Source organism: Chanos chanos, chromosome 5 (assembly GCF_902362185.1).
Source record: "Chanos chanos chromosome 5, fChaCha1.1, whole genome shotgun sequence".
Taxonomy (NCBI): domain Eukaryota; kingdom Metazoa; phylum Chordata; class Actinopteri; order Gonorynchiformes; family Chanidae; genus Chanos; species Chanos chanos.
The window spans coordinates 29,495,024-29,515,412 of NC_044499.1; the positions used below are offsets into that span (position 1 = coordinate 29,495,024).

Here is a 20,389-nt window from a genome sequence, read left to right on the forward strand (position 1 = left end):
AAAAAGAAAGAAATGAAAAAAAGAAATTCACAGCAGACAGACAAATGATTATAAACTTACAACAAAGCTAACTGATAATAAACGGATAACTGGCAGAAATATGCTACAAGAGGAGGTCCACTTAACAGCTGAATTGTGGAATTAATTTAAATTTAGGAATACTGACTGCAGTACACAGTACACTCAAACAACTTTTTTTGTTGGATAAAGTTGCTGAACAAAAGTGTATCAAATATGCACAGACAGATACACAGAGCTTCATAATAAAGTTTTATTATTTGTGATTAAGTTTTATTGAGATATGTCACAGTTTGTTGGACAACAAAAGTGCTGATGCTGATTTTGTTTAAGACATGCTATGAAGTTCTCTTGCTCCAACGTATTAAAGTTGTCTCATTACTATTTGCCACACATATTTAGGCATAAGGAGAAAGAAAAGTAAATATAACAGTAAAATGTTCTTGAGATATTAAGGCAACTGGTAAGGGTATAGCCTACAAAGTGCTTGTAAAGAGAGAGTAACATCAAAATTTACTATATCAGAAACAGAAATAACATATTTAAAATTGGCATCCAGTGAGTGACAGAGAAATTAAAAAAAAAAAACAGGCAAGAAAAGCAAACATTTCTGCATGTGCTCATAAGAGGAACAGTAATTTTATGGAATGACATAAATCAACCAGAAAGTGAACAAATGTTTCCAAGTGCAAACACTGCATTAATTCATCCAATGATAAGGATTTCTGCATTTTTGTCTGTACCCGATCCACACTAATAACGTTTTATATATTTGGATTTGAGTGGTGTTGTAGATGATCAGCAAATTCATTTCTTGAACTCCACCGCCATCCTCCACGTGTCAGCAGCTTTATGCAGAGTAATCTCCTCTGATAAGCAGTCTACTGCAGGGAGACATGGGATGTTCTTCTGCTCCAGATAGCTCTCGAGGGTGGACCTGATGCTGTGGAGAGATAGACAGAGACAGAGAGAGAGAGAGAGAGAGAGAGAGAGAGAGGGAGGGACAGAGAGACAGAGAGAGAGAGACAGAGAGAGAGAGGCAGAGAGAGGGAGGCAGGGTAAGATGGGGGAAGGAGCAACAGTTAGTATCGCAGCCCATTGTGTTCGGCACACGCATTCCTTTTCACTCTCTTGGGCCAGCTGCCGACTCAATAGGTAACCAGTTCCAGGGTCAGAGTGACAGATGGACGCCTAGAGGGGTCAAAGTGTGGCCCTCCAGAGTCAGTAGGCCCCCATGAGCCCCAGGGACCAATGAAATGGAGGGTGGTAGTGGTGGTGGTGGTGGGTATTGTTCTGAATGACACTGCTCATTTTGAAAAGAGCAAAGGAAGCCCTTTTGTTTTTCTGTTTTGCATCAGTGGACAGAGTGGGCTCAAATCTCTTCAAAGAATACACTATAAGAATTAGTGACGCTGCACACAATGCCACATAAAATCTAAAGAGAAAAAAGTGTCATGTCATAATCAATATTTCAATGTATAGATTATGGCAATTCTCTTGTCATTACAGATTATTTTCAAGCATAACATTATGAAAGAACTTTTTTGTATTACGATCTCCAAGTTAGCATCACCACTGCTTTGAGCTTTCCAAAACTGATCACAAATGCAAATGCAAATGCTGCACAAACAGACTGCTTAGCCATTTGTGCTGAGTTTGCTTTGCCAGACCTGACTTCCCACAAATGGCATGTTGTTTTTATGCATAAGTAAGAGATAGAGGGTCTTCCTTACTCCCAGGTACAATGGTAGCCATCCTCTGCTGTGCTACTGGTCTTCAACTGAAGTATCTCATGCAGCTCCAGGGCAAAGAGGTCAACGTCAGTTTCCCCCAGAAAGTCTTTTACTCTCCTCCTCTCCTCTGAGGTCAGCTTCTCTCTGAACTCTTTGGAGAGTCTTGGGAAGGGGTCCTGAACGTAACAGGGATGGTGAACCATATAGCAAGAAGCAACACACATAGTCCGCCTAACAATGTCATAAGTGATTAAACCCCATCTTGAACAGACACCTGGTGGTGTATTTCTGTTCCTGCCTAACGCATATTTTTTTTTGTCCTGACATCATTCAACTTGTCGGCCAATCACCAGTTCAACAGGGAGTGTAAAGACAGGTCCCAGCTGCCAATCCCTGAGACAGGAGACAGGAGACTGTCTGAGATTAAATTAAATTACTATGGGGCAGCCTTGACTCAAAGGCCCATAAAAATAAATATACTTCTTATCTATCCACAGCAATTTAAAAAAATCTTATTTTTGTGTTTCAATTCAAGCCATGAATTTGTGATTAACCATAAACTGCTATTTCATTAATAAATAATAATTTAGTATAAAACCTTTTTTACTAAGTCATTACTAAACAGCCTTAACCAGTCCTGAAGCTCTTTGACTGCAACACACGTTTTAAACAAAGCCCTGACACGAGCCAAAACTTTTCCTGGTTCTATGGTGTCAGCTGACAGACACTCTCCTTGTTTTTCTGGGGTCAGTCTGAGGGGGCCTAGTCAAGGTTACGAGGTCAAACTACACACAGGTTAAATGGGTCAACCAGCAAATGAGCTGCATTTGGAAGCTTTTGACTAATTTAATTACTTAATAGAGCATTGCAACCTCTTCACACGATCACTGATTACTCTCTCATTACCATAGCCTCAGAATAGAGCCATGCTCTTCTACTGTTAATGTGATTGCAGCTTAATAAAGAAAATATCACATAGTTTTATACCTTCTACACTGTAGTTTTTCCTGTGTGTGTGTGTGTGTGTGTGTGTGTGTATGTGTGTGCATGTGTGCCCAGTATGAGATGGTATTTTCCTTTGCTTCAGCTCTGGTCTTCTGTTCCCTACTCAGGTCAGTATAAGAACACAGTACTCACCTGTTCTTTCTTCAGCATCACCTCTGATTTCCAGCAGGTAAGGAGCTGCCAGACAGCTGTGCTGTGACAGAGCCGGCTGCCCTCCAGGGCCTAGCACAATGAAGACCGAAAAGATCTTGGCAACAACAAAGTTCTCCACAAAGCAACAAGAAAATCATGACTTCAGTTATACTGACAGTAAATTAACTGACAGTGGCACAGAAAAAAAAGCAAAGGCAAATGATTCTCTGGAAAGACAATTAAAGAATCTAATGGTGCACATTAAACACCGATTCATCCTGTATTGCAGATGTAGAGCCAGTTCAACGATAGATAATACAAATATATTTGAACTGACCAAAACAATTACATGCAGGATCTAGACAAAGGCACGAAAAACAAGATGAACGCTAACCACTGAAGTGTGTTAATGCTGAACATGCAGGGCCACACTGAATACAGGATACTCCGGTGCTTCTGTTAAACAGCACCTCCTCTTGCAGCACCTCCTTTGCTGATGGGAGTGTTACAGAGAGGCAGCAGGAGTGTGGAAAATCTCACCTTGGCCACATTGCCTGAGATCTGCTGTTTCATTTCAAGCCCATCTCTGAGGTAGATAAGGAATGGAGTGCTAGGGTCACCTCCAGTTTTGCCCAGGAGACGCAAGCCGATCTCCACCACAAAAACAGCGTCACAAACGTCTGTGAACGAACGTAGGACCGTCCGCATGGCACTACGCACTGAGCCTTTCAATGGCTCCTGTTCACAGACGAATGAAAGAAAAGAAAACAGACTCAAATAAGAAAGAGTTTCCAGCAGAAGCTACGACAGACAAACTACTCAGTTTATTGACCTGTATTTTCTCAACTTTAGTGTGTCATTAGTATTTAATCTGAGTGACAGCAGCTTAAAGTGCAATATTGTGTGACCACAAAATCCTTTCTAAAAATCTTTTTAAAGCAAAGCACCAAAGAACTTGGCCATTAAACAAAGCCTTAAAATGATTTGGGATTTTAACACAGTCCTGATTTATGAACTGGTAAAATAATGTGTTTTTGTCACTGGTGTTTAGATGAACTGTTGATTGACTATTCATTCAGGAACATATGAATTTTACCTGTGGTATCTTGGCTATGACCTCTGCCAAGACTATAGAGAAATCCTGGTGATGACGAATCAAATACTTGTCCTTGTCCTGCAGGTGAAGAAAATGTTCAACAGTCTCATGTGCACAGGGTCATTGTTTCAGGTTAGCAGTATTGAGAGCATGTGAGTAGGGTGTGCATATAATCATATTACAGAGGTCAGAAAATTGTATTTATGGATTAAGGGTGATCAAATTTGGTTGTCAAGGACCTGCTTCTCAACTTCAGCTCTGAGGCTGATTTGTACCAGTGAAACAGTACACTCCTAAGCCAGTCAGAGAGATAAAGTGGTTGTTAAGCAAGTCAAGGGAGTCCTGAACCCAAGTGCCTGAGCTGGGCACCTCTATTACAGAACAAACTAAATTCAGCTGATAAATGGTTTCACCAAGATACACAGCTGCAGCATTTGCACAGCTTTTCAGTTTCTGGCGAAAGTTTCTGTTGTGCCCACGCACTCCAACTACTGGCTGGCTGTAGAAACAGATATTTAATTTCAGACCTTGGTTCTTGCCTAAAGGGCCTGTCTATTTACACATGATGGTCTGTCCTTGCACCTCGGCCCACTCACTCTACTCTCCCTCATCCAGGGGCCCTGTAGTTCTGTCACTACGTGTTCTCCCATCTCCTTCTTCAAGAACTCGACTCATCTCTCTCCTTGTGAGCTAGAATCTCTCTGCATGTAGCACGTGGCACGTAATTGAACATCTCTAACCCAATCTCTCCTCTCTAGTGCCTCTTTCTCAAGACCACACCCCCCTCCAAAAAGAAAAAAACAACAACAACAATGTGCTGCCAGTCAAACAAAACTGTGATTGTAACTGTACAAAGACTATATTAAGCTTTCTTCAGTCACTTTTTTTTGTCCTTCCATCCCACTCTGTGATTCGCAATGACCACAGGTGGTCATCTTTCAAATGTGTGAACTTCCCTTTCTGATAAGATGATGCACAAGATGTGGTCTCACAGTTCATATCCATATATTATATATATTTTCTATATAAAATCAAGGCTTTATGATGGCCATGTGTCTGTGAATAGAGAACACAGGTAGATGCCAAAAAACAGTAGATGTAAGTAATTCACTCACTGCTTTAATGATTGGTTTGCCTGCAAGGAAGCGACGGTAGAGCTCTCTTTGGACTGCCTGCAGGTCGTAGCTGCTGTGTGTCTGCTTTCCTTTCTCCAGGGTGTAATGACAGTGAGCCAACACTAGGGGCAGCAGCTCTCTCTCTGGGTGACACAGCACCAGCTGACTCTCAGACAGTGCCCCCACTGGTAAGCTGTACTCACTACAAAACAATGCAGAATTATAGGGGTTCCATAATTCCTTCTGAGTGAGCACTCTGAAAAGTTCAGATATTTAAACAGCTGCACACATCCTGCACTGGCAGACGTACACACACAGACACATACATACACAGGCACACAGGCACACAGACACACACACACACACACACACACACACACACACACACACACTTACCTGTCTTCTTGTTTGCTGAACTTCCTGGCTTCTCGAATAAGGCTGTTGTGAGTTTGAGACAGGAATTCAATGAGTACGAGGAGACAAGAGCCTGGTCCACGCTGACTCAGAGACAAGTACTGCCCTGAACTGTCCACTGTCACCTCCTTCTGACACAGTTCAATATCTACCCCCAAATCAGCTGTTTCAAACACACACACACACACACACACAGGCACACACGCACACATGCATGCACACATACACATGTGCGCGGGGACACACAGGCAGACACACACACAATTGTCAAATTATATACTGAAGGCATAACAGAATGCATATCAAGAAACAGAGTTATTTGAGGAGTTAGTCTGATCTGTGTGACTGTATACTCACAGCTGGCCACCTCCATGCGGAGATGATTCCATACGTCAATGAAGATTCTCACTCTCTCCTGCAGAACCCTCCTCTGCTGGCCTACACAGAGAGGCAACGACATTACTCACAATCAACCCTATATCATCTCACTAAGTCCTATTTTTTGGATCTTAGAACATAACCATTTTTATGAGATGAGGGAGGGAAAAAAGCTCCTCTGACTTTGTATGAGGTGTTGAACAGATTATCAGATCATTTAGCCACTGTCAGCTTTCCTGAGTTCATTAGGACAAGCAGCAATGCCAATTTGGCCAAAAGAGAGAAACTGTTCACCTTAGGCAATGTTTGTCACAACACAGGACAGACCTTGGAAGCAGACAATCCTTCCCAAAGTAACAAAGCTTAAGTAACACAGACTCTGAATCATCAGTGAGACTGGTGAAGACTGGTGGAGATAAAACAATGAATCAATTCATATCATTTATGAGTAAAGGCTGACCTGCAGGAATACTCTGCAATACTGTGGCAATAGTCTGTGTGGCCGTGTCTGTGTTAGGAGGCACAAGTTTTGTGAGGTCGGCCTGCAGTGAGGCCAGCTCAGGCAAGTGAGCCAGGAATCGCACACCCTGCACCTGCACAGACAAAGAGAGAGACATCACAGATGTTACAGAGAGAAAAATCCAGGGGGGTAGAATCATATTGTAATGTACATGTGTCAAATCAGGGTGCTTTTGCACAAATTAACTGACAGATAAAACGTCTTCTGCTGATGTTAAACATAAAACAACAGCACAAGCATGTGGTTGTAATCACCTTCTTTAGGAACAGCGAGAGCAGAGAGGCTGACTTCCCTTTCTGGTTTTGGTCTATAGTCTGGGAGAGACGCTCCACAGTGAGAGTGTCTGGAACATTCCAGAAGGTCGACTGGTGAGTGGGACAGTCAGATGGGAGGGGTATGGTGGGTCGGGGATCCGTGTGGAGGAGTTTCATCAGGGGGCTATCAGTCAGCCGATCATCTGCTCTGATCATTTCCTGTGCTCTGGTCAGCTTATTTTGCAGATCCTACAAAGAGAAATGCAGGTCACTGCCTCACCTGTGGTCAAACTGAAGCTCTGAACACTGCTCTGAAGGTTTAAACTGAAAATTAAGAGTGATTATTTTACTTTTGGTATTGTGAGTCTGTCTCTGTATAGAAACTTGTGCAGTCATGTGGTATGTCTGTATATACAGTTGTGTAGTGTGCTTGTATATACAGTTATACGTGTGCATTGTAGCTGTATTTATACTTGTGCTGTACATTTGTATATATCGTTGTGCAGTGTTTGTGTATACATTTGTACAGTGTGCTTGTATATAAAGTTGTGCAGTGCATTTGTATATACAGTTGTGCAGTGCATTTGTATATACAGTTGTGCAGTGTGTTTGTATATACAGTTGTGCAGTGCGTTTGTATATACAGTTGTGCAGTGCGTTTGTATATACAGTTGTGCAGTGAATTTGTATATACAGTTGTGCAGTGCGTTTGTATATACAGTTGTGCAATGTGTCTGTATATACAGTTGTAGTGTGTTTGTAAATACAGCTGTGCAGTGTGTTTATATATACAGTTGTTAAGTGTGCTTGTCTATACAATTGTGCATTGTAGCTGTATTTATACCTCTGCTATGCATTTGTATATATATAATTGTGCAGTGTTTGTATATACATTTGTACAGTGTTTGTATATACAGTTGTGCATTGGTTTATACAGTTGTTCAGTGTGTTTGTATATACAGTTGTGCAGTGTGTCTGGATCCAGTTTCGCAGTGTGTTTTTATTTACAGTTGTGCAGTGTGTTTGTTTATACCATTGAGCAGTGTATTTGTATTTATAGTTTTGCAGTGTGTTTGTATATACAGTTGTGCAGTGTGTCTGGATCCAGTTTCGCAGTGTGTTTGTATTTACAGTTGTGCAGTGTGTTTGTTTATACCGTTGAGCAGTGTATTTGTATTTATAGTTGTGCAGTGTGTTTTTATTTACTGTTGTGCAGTGCATTTGTTTATACAGTTGTGCAGTGTGGATGTATTTACAGTTGTGCAGTGCATTTGTTTATACAGTTGTGCAGTGTGGATGTATTTACAGTTGTGCAGTGCATTTGTTTATACAGTTATGCAGTGTGGATGTGCTAACCTTGATGACAGGATTCAGGAGAGAATCACTGATCAGCTTTTCCCATTGTTCTCTGGACTGCCGAGAGCTCAGATCCGCTCTCTGCCCACGACCTTTTATTTGACAAAAATATCATCATTTTAGTTACGACCATTTTATGTAACTGTAAATCTACAGTTGAAAGTAAATTATTTTTGGAGGAGGTTTATATGAGGATGCTGTTTAATGTTAGCGCTAGCGAATATCATACCACTTATTGGCGGAGATAGAACATCACATAAACGAGTGTAATAAGTACATTTCTGTAAGTTTCATTACAGAAACCGTATGAATTTTAGACTGGATGTGACTTCACATGTAGTGCTCCTGAAGACAAAAACTCTCTACTCTTATGGGACCAGGAGGTGAAGAACAGAAAAAGAATTTCACTTTTTGTTCACACTGTCCCTTCATGTAAAAGAGGGTTCAGATCCATTGCTGTTCCAGATCATCTCTGAGCCAAAATGTAGTTAATGGCCAAAAGTAGTTCTAAAAAAGAAAACCTAGAGAGTTTTGTCTTTTAAAAGCACCTGCATAGACAACTGTCCTTCTAACTTAAAGAAAAAACAGACCTGAAATCATCTCCTGTGTCAGACTGTGTTTGGTTAGCCTAAGAGGAGTTCTACATCATGAGGATTTACATTCACAGGGAAAACTGTGGTGATCTACTCTGACTCTAACCTGCAGTAAACCCAGTGGAGGAACTGAGGATCAGGTGAATGATGGTGGCTGTTTCATCCACATTACAATTCAGGGTCTTCATCAGAGCCTCCATGTCCTTTTCCAGATGTCTCAACAGAAACTCCTGCACATCTAGAACGTCTGGTTGGATCATTTCACGGATTACCTGCAAGGATTCCAAATAACCCAAACTTCATCTTTTACAAAAATGTTATTTCACTGTTCAAGAATAAAAGCAGCGTCTTTGCTCCAGTGCTCTGGATGTCATAACTGGGTCTTCCCAGGTTATCTTTTCACGCACACGAATGAATTTCACTAGACTTTCACTTCACTTCTCCCTACCATTTAACCGACAAGCTCTTTTCTTTCAGGTTCAAGTACTGTGCTTTGGCACAATTAACTGTAAATTTGTAATGTAATTTATAACCTAATTTTAATGTTTGAGGTTGATTTATGTTTAAAGACTAAAGACCTCTGAAATAATAATACTCTATGAAAGCCAGTAGAGAAGAAGCATTACAGTTCATGAAGAAGTCTTGTATAAACATTTTGTGATAAAGGTTGAGGGCTTTGGAGACATCTTGCCTGCAGGTTGTGAATGGTTCCCTGAAGCATGGCCAGGTGGGTGAGGAGGCGGAGGACAGAGGACTGGGCGAGAGACAACTGTCTGTTCGGGGCCTCCGTTCTCCGACGGGCATCTCCCAATATGTGTCCAGGTCGTGTCTGATCACCTATGTTACCCATGACTTGAGTGAAGCCGTGCACCGGTCTGTGGTTTAAACCTCCAATAGGGGCTTTACAGTCTGGGCAAGTAGATTCCTCCATTGTTTTTCCACACTGACACAATAACACAGAAAAACAGTTTTAAGACAAATTAGAGGGAACTACCTATATCACATCAAATATTGCAATGGGAGATGTTATGCAAAAAAAAGCACTCACAGCAACAAGTGATACATCAAGACAGTAAAAGAAACAGTGAATTTTCTCAATCATAGCTTATTAAAAGCCCCTGCCACAATACAATAATAACAATGCTGTTCTAGCATTTTCTGTGTTTTCTTACCTCTCCAACAAAACATATATGTCCATTGGGGCATTCTGAAACAGAAATGAGAGGATCAGACTTGCACAAAGAAATGTTTTGAACTCACAGATAATAATGACTGGCTAAACATTTACTACAAAGCGTTTCAATTATTAGTACAAGCTGCGAGTTTTTGGCAAAAGCACTCACTGTATCTTGTCAGACGACGTTCCGTTAGCCACTGCTGAGCCTCACTGCTGTGGTCGTCGGGCATTGTTGGCAGGAAAGCCCCCTGGGTAATACAGAACAGCAGAGGGACTGGTAAAACCATACACACTAGAGTCTCACATACATCTTTTTCTCAGTGCATTTGTCTTTTAGGTTGTTTTGTATCTTTTGGCTGCCCTTGCTAGCTATTGAAGGATATAACTACTTTTGTCGTGCTTTAAGTCATGAGGAAGGGAAATGATTTTTCACAGGCATCAGTGAAAATGACAGGCTGACAATTCCAGAAGAAGAAAATGTGACAGTCACTGAGTGCCAGAATGAATGTTCGAAGAACAGAATACAGAAGACCAAATATATCTGACCCTACACACACACACACACACACACACACACACGCAGATGTGTGTCACTAATGGAAAGTGGACAGTGTCTCTCACCCTCATGCTGTGAGGTTGGGTGGCTATGCGCTGTAGCTCTAACAGGAGTCTGTGCTCACTGTAGAAAACAGAGCTAGCATGCAGCAGGAGCTCAAGCAGGATGCGTCGCTGTGCCGTCATGCTGCCGCTGATCCGTAGGTGGGACTCCAGACCTCCAATCCGATTGGACAACAGAGCAATACAAAGATCTCCCTTAACATGTTTTTTCAGGAAGTCTTCCAGGATCTTGGTGTCCTGTCACAAGAAGGAAAAGAAACACACTTATCAGTAAAGAGGAGAAGAGATTCAATGGTAAAAAGAGGTAATAACTACACTTATTACTTTAAAACGCATGGAAGATGCATTAAAAAAATAATGAGGCTTAGACTTGGATACTGAAAATTCAGTAGGTTAGACATTTGTTTCTCATGTGAGCTCATGTACAAATTTACCGAGTTAACATAGAGCATCATTTTTGGCTCATTTATGAGGGAAATGGCAGAAGTGAAGCAAAACACCTTTCTACTGCGAGATGCTGAAATGCTGAAAATCCAGTAGAACACTGGCTCTCACCTGAGGTTCTAGATGCTGGTCACTAGACACAAGGCGACAGGTGATCTGTCTGAATAAGGCTAGAGGCAGCAGAATGGTTCCAGAGTCACCAGCATTCTAAAACAGAACACAAACCAGAGTTAAAATTCCATTAGTTCCAATGATTCTCAGATTCTCTGTGTATGTATGTGCGTGCATGTGTGTGTATGTGTGGGAGTGTGTGTGTTTGTGTTTGTGTGGAAAAGGGACAGAGAGAGAGAGAAAGAGAGAGAGAGATTCATGTGTGATGGTTTGACACATTAGCCCAGACTCTGACCTGCAGGGCTGTTTTCAGAGCATCTGTCCTCTTCTCCAGGAGGACCTGTCCAATTGCATTCCTGAGGGCCGTATAAACAGGACCACAGCACAGGAACCGGTCCACTTCACCTGGTATCAGTTTCTGCAGAACCAACAAAAGGTCACTGTAAATATATCCCATCATCTTTTACATTCCTTTACTGAGCAGTTCACAGAAATGGTATAATAACTGACCTATTTATCAGGCCTTTATTGAAGTTAAAATACATTTCTTTCATACTGATAGCAGCTAATAGATTTATAATAAATTCAAGATATTGGAAAATGGCACTAGAATTTTAGCAATGTTTTTGGCGTAGTTTGTCATTTTTTGTAGGGGGCGGGGGGTAGATGCGGGGCAGGGGCATTTTACACTTGTGAATGTGGATGTTGTGGATCTACTTAAAAGGAAGATTTGTAAGCCTCTGGAAGATTTTTCAAGATAATGGATAACCTAGATGGCAGACAATTTTGGTCAAAGAGACAAAATTTTTCCTGTATAAGGACCTGAACACAGATCTCACTAGAGCATGATTTAAAGTTTCAAGTTTATTCAGAGCCTAATATCACTGTTTAAAGTCTCAAAGGGCTTTACATGCCCACAACAAACAAAACAGGAAATAAAAATGCAAAATTATTAAATTTTAAAAACATTACTTAAACAATAATTTGAATTTAATTTAAAAAATATATTTAATTAAAAAAAAATTAAAAACAGAAAATGTCAAGTGTTGGAAAAGTTGAGTTGAGGCCTGGTATTGGTGTTTCAGGAGAGAGCATATGAGTAAAGGGCATAAGACTGGTAGGGTCTTAGGACAAAGGGGATGAAACAGTGACTATGGATCAGGAAGAGGGGAAAATCACTGGAATCCAACATCCCTCATGATATTAGCCGATCTTACCTGGAAGCGGATGACCTCTTTGGGGAAGATCCATGCGAAAGAGGTGCTGCTGATCAGGGCCTGCACACACTGGGTGCCAGCCTGTTTATTCAGGGCTCTGAGGAGGTAAACTCTGTGCCAGTCATTTGCACTGTACTCAAACACTGCTTTCACCTGCCCCAGATATTCCGATGCTGTAACCACACCTGCCTGATCTGAGATGTCTGTGTCACACAGAAATGCAATGCTCAATGTTATTTTAAAAGCAACATCCCTATACACACAAATGCACACAAATAAGCTAGTTGTTAATATTTTTGTTTGTGATAAACAACACAACTCTGCTGCTGAATTGTTAGACAGCTTGCAAACTCCACAACCAGATGAACTGGTATATATTAAATATATATATGTGTGTGTGTGTGTGTGTGTGTGTGTGTGTGCGCGCGCACGTGTTAGAATTAGAAGTGCAGGTTTTGAGAGGCATGTTTAACAGATGAGTAGTGTTTGTACATTTATTTACACTACCCATAATCCACCACCTGAGGCACTTACCGTGTGTCTGACTGTTAACTCTATGTATTAGACTGGCAGCAGTGGACAGGCACGTTTTCAGCCGTGCAATGCACAGGAGGAATTCTGCTGGCTCTTGGTTTATGGATGGGGTTTGTTTACGGGCAAATCGGCTAAGGAAGCTGATATCCTCTTGCACACGCTTCTGGGGTTTTCCAGCTTCTGGAGACCCACTCTCAACACCACAGTGCAGAGAATCCTGTCATCCACACACACACACACACACACACACACACACACACACACATACACACACACAATCCATTGGAGATACAGTTAGAAAAAACAAGACTGAAAAGAGTATAAAACACTGTGGTACTAGTAATATTAATGAGTAGTTCTTATGGAAAGGTCAGGACTGTATGACTTCGAACATCAGAACTCTCCCCTCAGATAGAAGATAAGCTTAATATGTAACACACAGGACATAGAGGTGTCCTGAAATAGTCCAAATGACATGGTGTCTGGGCTTGCCTGGAAACAGTTAACAAACAGTAGGTAGAGTTCAGTTCGGTCCTCCTGGTCAAGAACATGTTTCTCCAGGCTCTGTAGGTAATCCTGAATGTGTCCTTTCACCTGCTTAAAGCTTATAGACGATAACTTGTTTTCAGCATTATACTTCATATAGTATTAAAGAGCAATACAACTACAAACAACAACAACAACAACAACAGCAATAACAACAATAATAATAATGATAATAATAGTAACTTTTGTGAAAGTAGAACAGAATGTCTGTTCATTTTGCACCGGGTCAAATGGACTGATACCTGTGCTGAAGTAGAAGTTTGGGCAGTACAGACCGCACAACAGGGCTCTGGTCCACACACTCCAGGAATGGAGTAAGCTCTCTGGTTTTATACACCCCCCCTACAAACACACATCATGTACATTACTCACTATCACAACCTAAACAATTACGGCTTTTGATCAGAGTTCAGAGAACTAACCACATTTACCATGTACAGTGTAGTCAGGCAATATTGTAGCTGCTAAATCATGCTTGCATATTTTCCAGCATGTTACTATAAGAACTATATGTTAAATATGCTTTATGTCAGTTTTTCCACTGTGCTCCACTGTGTTCTGAGCTATGTGTTCTGTCTCCTTGTGACTGTCTCCTTGTGACTGGATTGTGCCTGTACCCTGTGCTGAGATGAGGAGGGAGAAGAGCAGCTCCACAGCCTCCTCCTGTAGGCTCTGACCCTCAGACAGGCAGAAGTGAGACACCACCTCCAGGAAGAAGGAGTTACACCTCCTCTTTACCTCACCATGCTGTGCCAGCGCTGACCTGGGGGAAAAGTACAAGCTCTTGCAGAATGTTGCATATTTAATAGGCTGTTTTAGGTACAGTAATCAGCCGAATGTGGAATAGAACTACTCCAAGCCTAACCCACATGAGGTTGTAAAGACTTTCCATTCAAGACTTACTCTATAGGAGATGGTTGACATCAGTCACTGTTTCTGTGGGTTTTTTGTTTGTTAGTTTGTTTTTTAACTGAGACCCTTGAAAATCATTTCAAACATCTCTGGCGTGTCTTAATCAAGATGGTTATCAGAAACCATCAGAGGTAAGTAATATTGCATTCAGCTTACAGGACAGCAGGTGAGACAGAGGGCTGGAAGTCAGGAGGCAGCACAGTCCTGCATTTGGGGCAGCAGTGTGTCTCAGGCCTCTGGAGGCTCCTCCGGAGGCAGGCCGTACAGAACACATGCTCACAGGGCAGCATGCATGGCTTAGAAAAGTCTGACAGGCACACCTCACACTTTACACCAAACCTGAGCACACAGAGAAAAACAGTAAAACAGGCAAAGAGCTGCATGAACAGTGGTTCAGTCTAATAGGCACAGAAACTTTCAAACACAAGTTAACACGTTCACTTCTCATAAAAACCGTAAGAATGTAGAAGTGCTGACAGAGAAGTCTGGTTACTGGAACAAATTCAAAATTGTTTGAAGGTCACGGCCTGCTGAATTGGCCTGACTGAGACCATGCAACCATAACTAAGAGATCATAGACTGGATAAACTGCTCTTCAAATCACTTCATCACATTAATTTATTCCCTCAAGACACAGTAGCATGTTTTCATGGTCATAAATTAAAAAAAAAGTGAGCTAAAGAAGATGTACTTATTGACTGGATATTTTTTGTGACGGGACTGTCTGTAAGAGGGGGCAGTACCGCAGCTCTCGGCTTATCGATTCGTCATGATAGTCATTGAGAATGCGAATCAGCTGTTCCAGGGCTTCTTTGCTCTTCAGGTCAGGTGATTCCTCCATCAGCTGAGAAACACAAAGATCACACTGGTATTTAAAAGGTATTTCTCCAAACAATGCAGTGCAACAAAGATTTTCAAAGTTGCAATTACATCAAGACATAGCCTCCATGGCAATCATTTTCCTTTGGATTTATAAACATTGCCCTTTTCGTTTTCACTTATTTCAAAATAGCAGTTCACTTTGATTTAATGTTATGCACTGCACAGCAGAAGTGTAACTGACCTTCTTTAGCTGGTTACAATGTTTCAGAGTCAAGGCCTCCAACTTAACCTCACTCTGCTTCACTCCGGTCATTACATGCTCTATGAATGCAGCTATGACCAGCAATCCACTCCATATACCCCTGAAAACCAAAACAAGAACTTTTACACAGGGTCCATTGGTCATTTAGATTTTGAAGAGTGTGAGTGATTTTCTTTTTCTTAATTTCCAAACAATCAACTTTTTGTCAAGTGTTCAAAATTCTTACTTTATGGTTTTTAAGCTCTTGAGACAGCCAGGACTGCAGAGGGTGCTGTAATTATGACCAAGCACTCTTCCTAAACAGGGCTGCAGGAGTTCCACTCTCTTCAGGAAAGACTGGCACTCTTGAGGTGAGGTCAGAGGTAAGAGCTGTGTCTCTTCCACACAGATCCCAAGGGCTAAAATATCTTCTCGCTGCCATGCAGCAAAACAGAACAAAGCCCATCGCTACACGTACAGTATATACACACTCAGAGTTAAGCCCAGTGACAGGGTTTGTGTTACAGACAGATGACTCTCCACAGCTAGTTTTTGCTGCATTTCTGAATTCATACTGCTTGCAAAACTAGATCCTCACCTTAAATTCAAGATCCTTCAAGATCTAGATATTAGCCTTAAAAGTTAATCTTTAATCAACAAAAAGATACAATCATACACCTAATAGTTTACCAGTTCAGGAGGCTGAGTCTGTGAGCGCTGTTCTAGAATCATGGGGATCACATGAGACTGAAGCTGAAGAATGTGTGTGAGTGTATCCAGTCTGGGTGCATAGTGATGAATAGCAGCCAGAATCCATGCTGGAGAAAGGTCAGGGGTCACATTCATGGCCTGCTGGAGCTCTGAGACACAGCTAATCACAGCTGTGGTGAAAACCTGGAACAAAGGCAAAAATTACAGGAAAATCAAATTTAAAAAACTAAAACAAAACAATAATCTAAACACTGTCTGTAAAGATTTCTTGCGCTCATCATTTTCTCTTGATATCTCCTGGTAAGAAGTATATGGAATCAGCTTGATGTGTACAATTTCTAGACTTTCAAAACAACTCTGAAGTTTAAGAATGTGCTGTTGGCCAACTTAAAAAAATGGATTGTCATCGTGCATTTCCACATCTCCCATAAAACAAAATAGAATAATAGAGGGAAAAATAGAATATACTAGAAAAATAGAATATACTAGAAAGGTGAGATCTTGGAGTGAATTGTACCTACCCATTCTATGATAAAGGTAAAACAGGTGGTGTATGAAAGTTTGTGGTATTGAATTCTCACCCAGTTTTGCTTCTCACATGTTATTTTGAAGGAAAGCAGCACAAAGTCAGACAGATAGCGTCGGCCCAGTTCCAGTCGATCTTGATCAGTCAGTTTCTTCATGTGGTTCCCAAGCCTGCTGGCTGACACTGTACTCATAAACTGCCGAACCCTCTCTGTGCTGCTGTCCTGAGTGCCTGACAGAATTCATACAAGAAAAAAACATGATACCGTTCCAAACTGAATGACCTTCCTTTCTTATGACCTTTTCTCCATGTTAATTTCAGGATAATGACACCCTCTTGATAAGGTGGTACATGTGTCATGGCAGTTTTTTTAAAGTAACAAAAACTCTTTGAAACTCTCTTGTTGTCACTCTTAAATATGAATATATAGTTTTCACAATGAGGACATCTATTTAGCATCAAAAGAAACTAATTAAAATAGACAAAAAAATATATCCACCATCCCAGTTATTTCAAAGCTAATAAAAATATAGACTTGAAACTGAACGAATATCACGAAAATCAATAAATATTCAGTAGTTCTGTAATAGGCATTTTACCTGGTACAAACTCTGACTCTTCCCATAGCCTCAAGCAGAACATTCTGACAAGCCAACTGAAGGGGGCAGCACATGGGCGTGCTTCCTCTCCCACCCACAGGTGGTGCTGCACATTTATCTCCTGCTCTGACACACTGCCAAAAGTTCAACATCAGACCACTTTCAGCTTTTGACAATTGATTATGCTCTAGTACTCCCTGCTATCATAAACATACTGAGAAAACCAACAACTTTGAACCTGAAACTCCAGTTAAGGGTACAGAATAATAGCATAAAGAGAGAAACAGATTGTAGGGAAAATATGCGTACTTTCATTGAAAACAGGGTTAAACTTGATATAGTCATTGGAAAATACCCTGAGTTATGAGGCACTGCCACATCCAGTAACTGCTTGTCTTTAAAGACATCCAACCAAAACCCAACCAGGCCCTCGCTTAGCCCGGCAGAGCACAGCAGATCCAAATTACTGCACCGGTCCAGAGCCTCTAGGATCCAGGCCAGAACCGGCATCAGTGTGGATTGTAAGCAACGCCACAGTGTGTGTCTGCATTACAGAAGTAAATGTTTTGAGATTAATAAGTGAAGTGACGTGAATAAGTGATTAGACAAATTAGACAATGATGCCAATGTAGATACATTTACAATACTTAACTAAACAACCTATAATGCATTCATATTCCATAGCTTAAGTTTTGAGTTGGTGGTTGGTTCACATTAGCACCTGAGCGTGCCACCCTCTTGTAGTGCCTGACATTTCTTTGCCTCCCTATTCACCCAGTCCCCTGGATCAAACATCTGCTCCTCCTTCAGCACTAAGGCAGCCACCAGCCTGCTTAGCAACGCCTCCTGAAAATGTGCTGATGACAGACAGTGAGTAAATTTAGTCCGAGTATACTTGCCAAGCCATAAGTAAAAAATATTTCTTAAAACTCATTTTAAGTTATGGGTCCTTAAGCCTCATGTAGATCCAGCACTTGCTGCTTTGTGACAATGTCTATGATGAGATGCATTTTGTGAACAATGAACTGAATTGAGTCGAATAAAATCAAATCGAGGCAAGTCAGGTACAGTTTACTATATTTGAAACATTAAGGATTTAAGTGAAGCCTAAAAAAATATCTGCATTGCAGAGAACTGGAATTTTATGTTGAAGCCAACAGTGAATACATTTCATTCAGTTCATCTGTTCATCATCAAGCTTGTAACTATGTGGATCTGCTGCAAAAACTGACAATACCCAGGACTGTAGTGGAGCATCACTGAAGTAGACACTTAACTCACCTCCTGTTCGACCAAGACCATCCCCCAAAAGGACAAAAAGTATGCGTATGCGCTCCATGCTCCTAGGGGCCACCTTGTCTGGGTCCCTCAACAGAGCCACTGCTTTCTGAATACAGGATCTCACAAGGGACAAACTGTCCAGGTGTGTTGACCTTCCCTGTAAACCACACACACACACACACATAGAGTGCACATGTACATGCACCAAGCATTGCAGATTAAAAATAATAATAATCACAAGTTCAGTTAACAACACTGTACATTCATATCTGCTGAGAATCTCTTCAACAATTCACAACAGGAATTCATAATAAAGATGATGATGATGATGATGATGATGATGATGAGAAAATTACCCGCTGGCCTTCAGGAGCAGATATTGCAGTATCCTCAGTGTCCATTACCTCTACAGTTAAAGGCCATGACAATTATAAGGCATGTAACAGGATAGCACAGGAATATTTTTTTTACTTCAAGGAAACACCTACAGACAAACTACAACATCTAAACATAATATCTACATTACGTTCCACTATGCAGCTGGAAGTTAAATATGTGTCAGTATACTGAGTATCTGCTACATATTTGATATGTGCCCATACGGTCCATCAGTGGTGCTGTCCATTAGAGAACCTATCTGATTATTGTAGCAGTACTGGTGTTCTACCTAATTGTGCAGGCTGGGACAGGAGCTTGCTAAAAGGGGTTCCACAGAATGCAGAAAGGTCCAAACTCATGTCCTCACTGTCTCTGAGGTCATCGATGTGGACTGAAAGCCACACACCTAACAGGAAACATGAACCAACAGAATTACTGAATCTGGAAAAAATAAATAAATTGAGGAAAATGGAAAACAAATGAACAAACCCCCCCCCCCCCCACACCCACACACACACACACACAAATTTGTACAAGCAAAACATAACAACAGATGATCTTTTTATTACAAATGCTTTTGGCTTTTTTTTTTTACTCACCTCCTTGAAAGCCAATATAATGACCACCACTTGCAATCCTGGACAATTTGGTTATAAACACAACGTAACAGTTGAGCTCAACCGACCCTGCTGAGATCAGTTCATTCATGGTGCAGTACCTGAAAACCGGGTGGGACATGTAACCATCACAATTATGAAAAGACAAACACTGTGTGACAGTGTGTTGTTATTATGTATTATAACTTAGTTTCCCCAACACATTTTGGTGTGTTAGGGTAACCGACACAATATATAACTTAATTCAAATACAGATAGTCAATCCAACAAGTCTAACTGATGAGTAGAGAATGTGATATGGGTAGGTTATGTCAAGCTACCATAATATTGTCAACAAATATATATATTTGCTTTTAAAGACTAGCAAAAGTATTTAACAGAGGCCTCTTAACTTTCAGGTTAAGCATCATGTAACTACTGGACTGTTTCATTTAATAACTAGCCAACTAGCCATGAAACTGTTTGTATAAACAGGGTTAAAATTACATATGCACTTTGCACTGGAATGACAAAATGTACTAGTACAGGGATACTCACTTTGCTGATGCTATGAGCTCATTACTACATTGAGATTCCTCAATGTCCATCTGAATCAGCAGAATATGGAGAGAGAGACCAGCGGCCTTCAAGAAGTTTCTGAAAGACAGACAAGGAATAGGAACAGCTTTGGACTGACTGTGGGATGATAGGTTTGGGGCCTACTAGACACCAAGTAAGGACATTGCTGGAGAGTGATTCTTCAGCATCAATAGAAAGAAGAGAGTGAAACATGTTTTTCTGCATACCTTATCTTGGCACAGAAGGAGGCCTCTGTGTCAAACTGGTGCAGTGAGAGAAGAAGAAACCGCGTAGTGGACAGGCCAACAGCCTGAGCCAGGATTCGCTCATCTGCTTTAGTGAGTAGGCTGGAAAATGTGGTGATCTAGTGGAGACACACAAAGGTAAATTTAGAACATTTGGCCCTATACTCTGAGAAAAACTGTTGAACACAGCTGTTTATGAGAGACTGAGATCTTACATAGAGACGCATCCTTGTAACTC

The 20,389-nt window shown here is 41.1% G+C and overlaps 1 protein-coding gene across 1 annotated transcript in view; it reads right to left on the bottom strand.

The window, feature by feature from the left end:
- Positions 1-637: 637 nt before the first annotated feature.
- rnf213b (ring finger protein 213b) overlaps positions 638-20,389 on the bottom strand; it is a 35,228-nt gene continuing 15,476 nt past the window's right edge. The window contains exons 25-62 of the mRNA XM_030774850.1: positions 20,134-20,270; positions 19,886-19,984; positions 19,331-19,449; positions 19,021-19,137; positions 18,710-18,759; positions 18,354-18,510; positions 17,794-17,929; positions 17,428-17,616; positions 17,073-17,206; positions 16,529-16,704; positions 15,927-16,130; positions 15,484-15,671; positions 15,237-15,357; positions 14,917-15,017; positions 14,330-14,512; positions 13,879-14,024; positions 13,504-13,603; positions 13,208-13,319; positions 12,689-12,932; positions 12,182-12,354; positions 11,254-11,382; positions 10,965-11,060; positions 10,413-10,646; positions 9,958-10,039; positions 9,787-9,821; positions 9,306-9,557; positions 8,721-8,886; positions 8,022-8,113; positions 6,666-6,914; positions 6,352-6,484; positions 5,871-5,951; positions 5,496-5,676; positions 5,100-5,301; positions 3,985-4,062; positions 3,429-3,626; positions 2,889-2,978; positions 1,752-1,927; positions 638-961 (exon numbers count right to left, since the gene is read on the bottom strand). Coding sequence (XP_030630710.1) covers positions 826-961; positions 1,752-1,927; positions 2,889-2,978; positions 3,429-3,626; positions 3,985-4,062; positions 5,100-5,301; positions 5,496-5,676; positions 5,871-5,951; positions 6,352-6,484; positions 6,666-6,914; positions 8,022-8,113; positions 8,721-8,886; positions 9,306-9,557; positions 9,787-9,821; positions 9,958-10,039; positions 10,413-10,646; positions 10,965-11,060; positions 11,254-11,382; positions 12,182-12,354; positions 12,689-12,932; positions 13,208-13,319; positions 13,504-13,603; positions 13,879-14,024; positions 14,330-14,512; positions 14,917-15,017; positions 15,237-15,357; positions 15,484-15,671; positions 15,927-16,130; positions 16,529-16,704; positions 17,073-17,206; positions 17,428-17,616; positions 17,794-17,929; positions 18,354-18,510; positions 18,710-18,759; positions 19,021-19,137; positions 19,331-19,449; positions 19,886-19,984; positions 20,134-20,270 — 5,496 coding nt within the window. The 3' untranslated portion in view covers positions 638-825. The remainder of the gene's footprint in view (positions 962-1,751; positions 1,928-2,888; positions 2,979-3,428; positions 3,627-3,984; positions 4,063-5,099; positions 5,302-5,495; positions 5,677-5,870; positions 5,952-6,351; positions 6,485-6,665; positions 6,915-8,021; positions 8,114-8,720; positions 8,887-9,305; positions 9,558-9,786; positions 9,822-9,957; positions 10,040-10,412; positions 10,647-10,964; positions 11,061-11,253; positions 11,383-12,181; positions 12,355-12,688; positions 12,933-13,207; positions 13,320-13,503; positions 13,604-13,878; positions 14,025-14,329; positions 14,513-14,916; positions 15,018-15,236; positions 15,358-15,483; positions 15,672-15,926; positions 16,131-16,528; positions 16,705-17,072; positions 17,207-17,427; positions 17,617-17,793; positions 17,930-18,353; positions 18,511-18,709; positions 18,760-19,020; positions 19,138-19,330; positions 19,450-19,885; positions 19,985-20,133; positions 20,271-20,389) is intronic.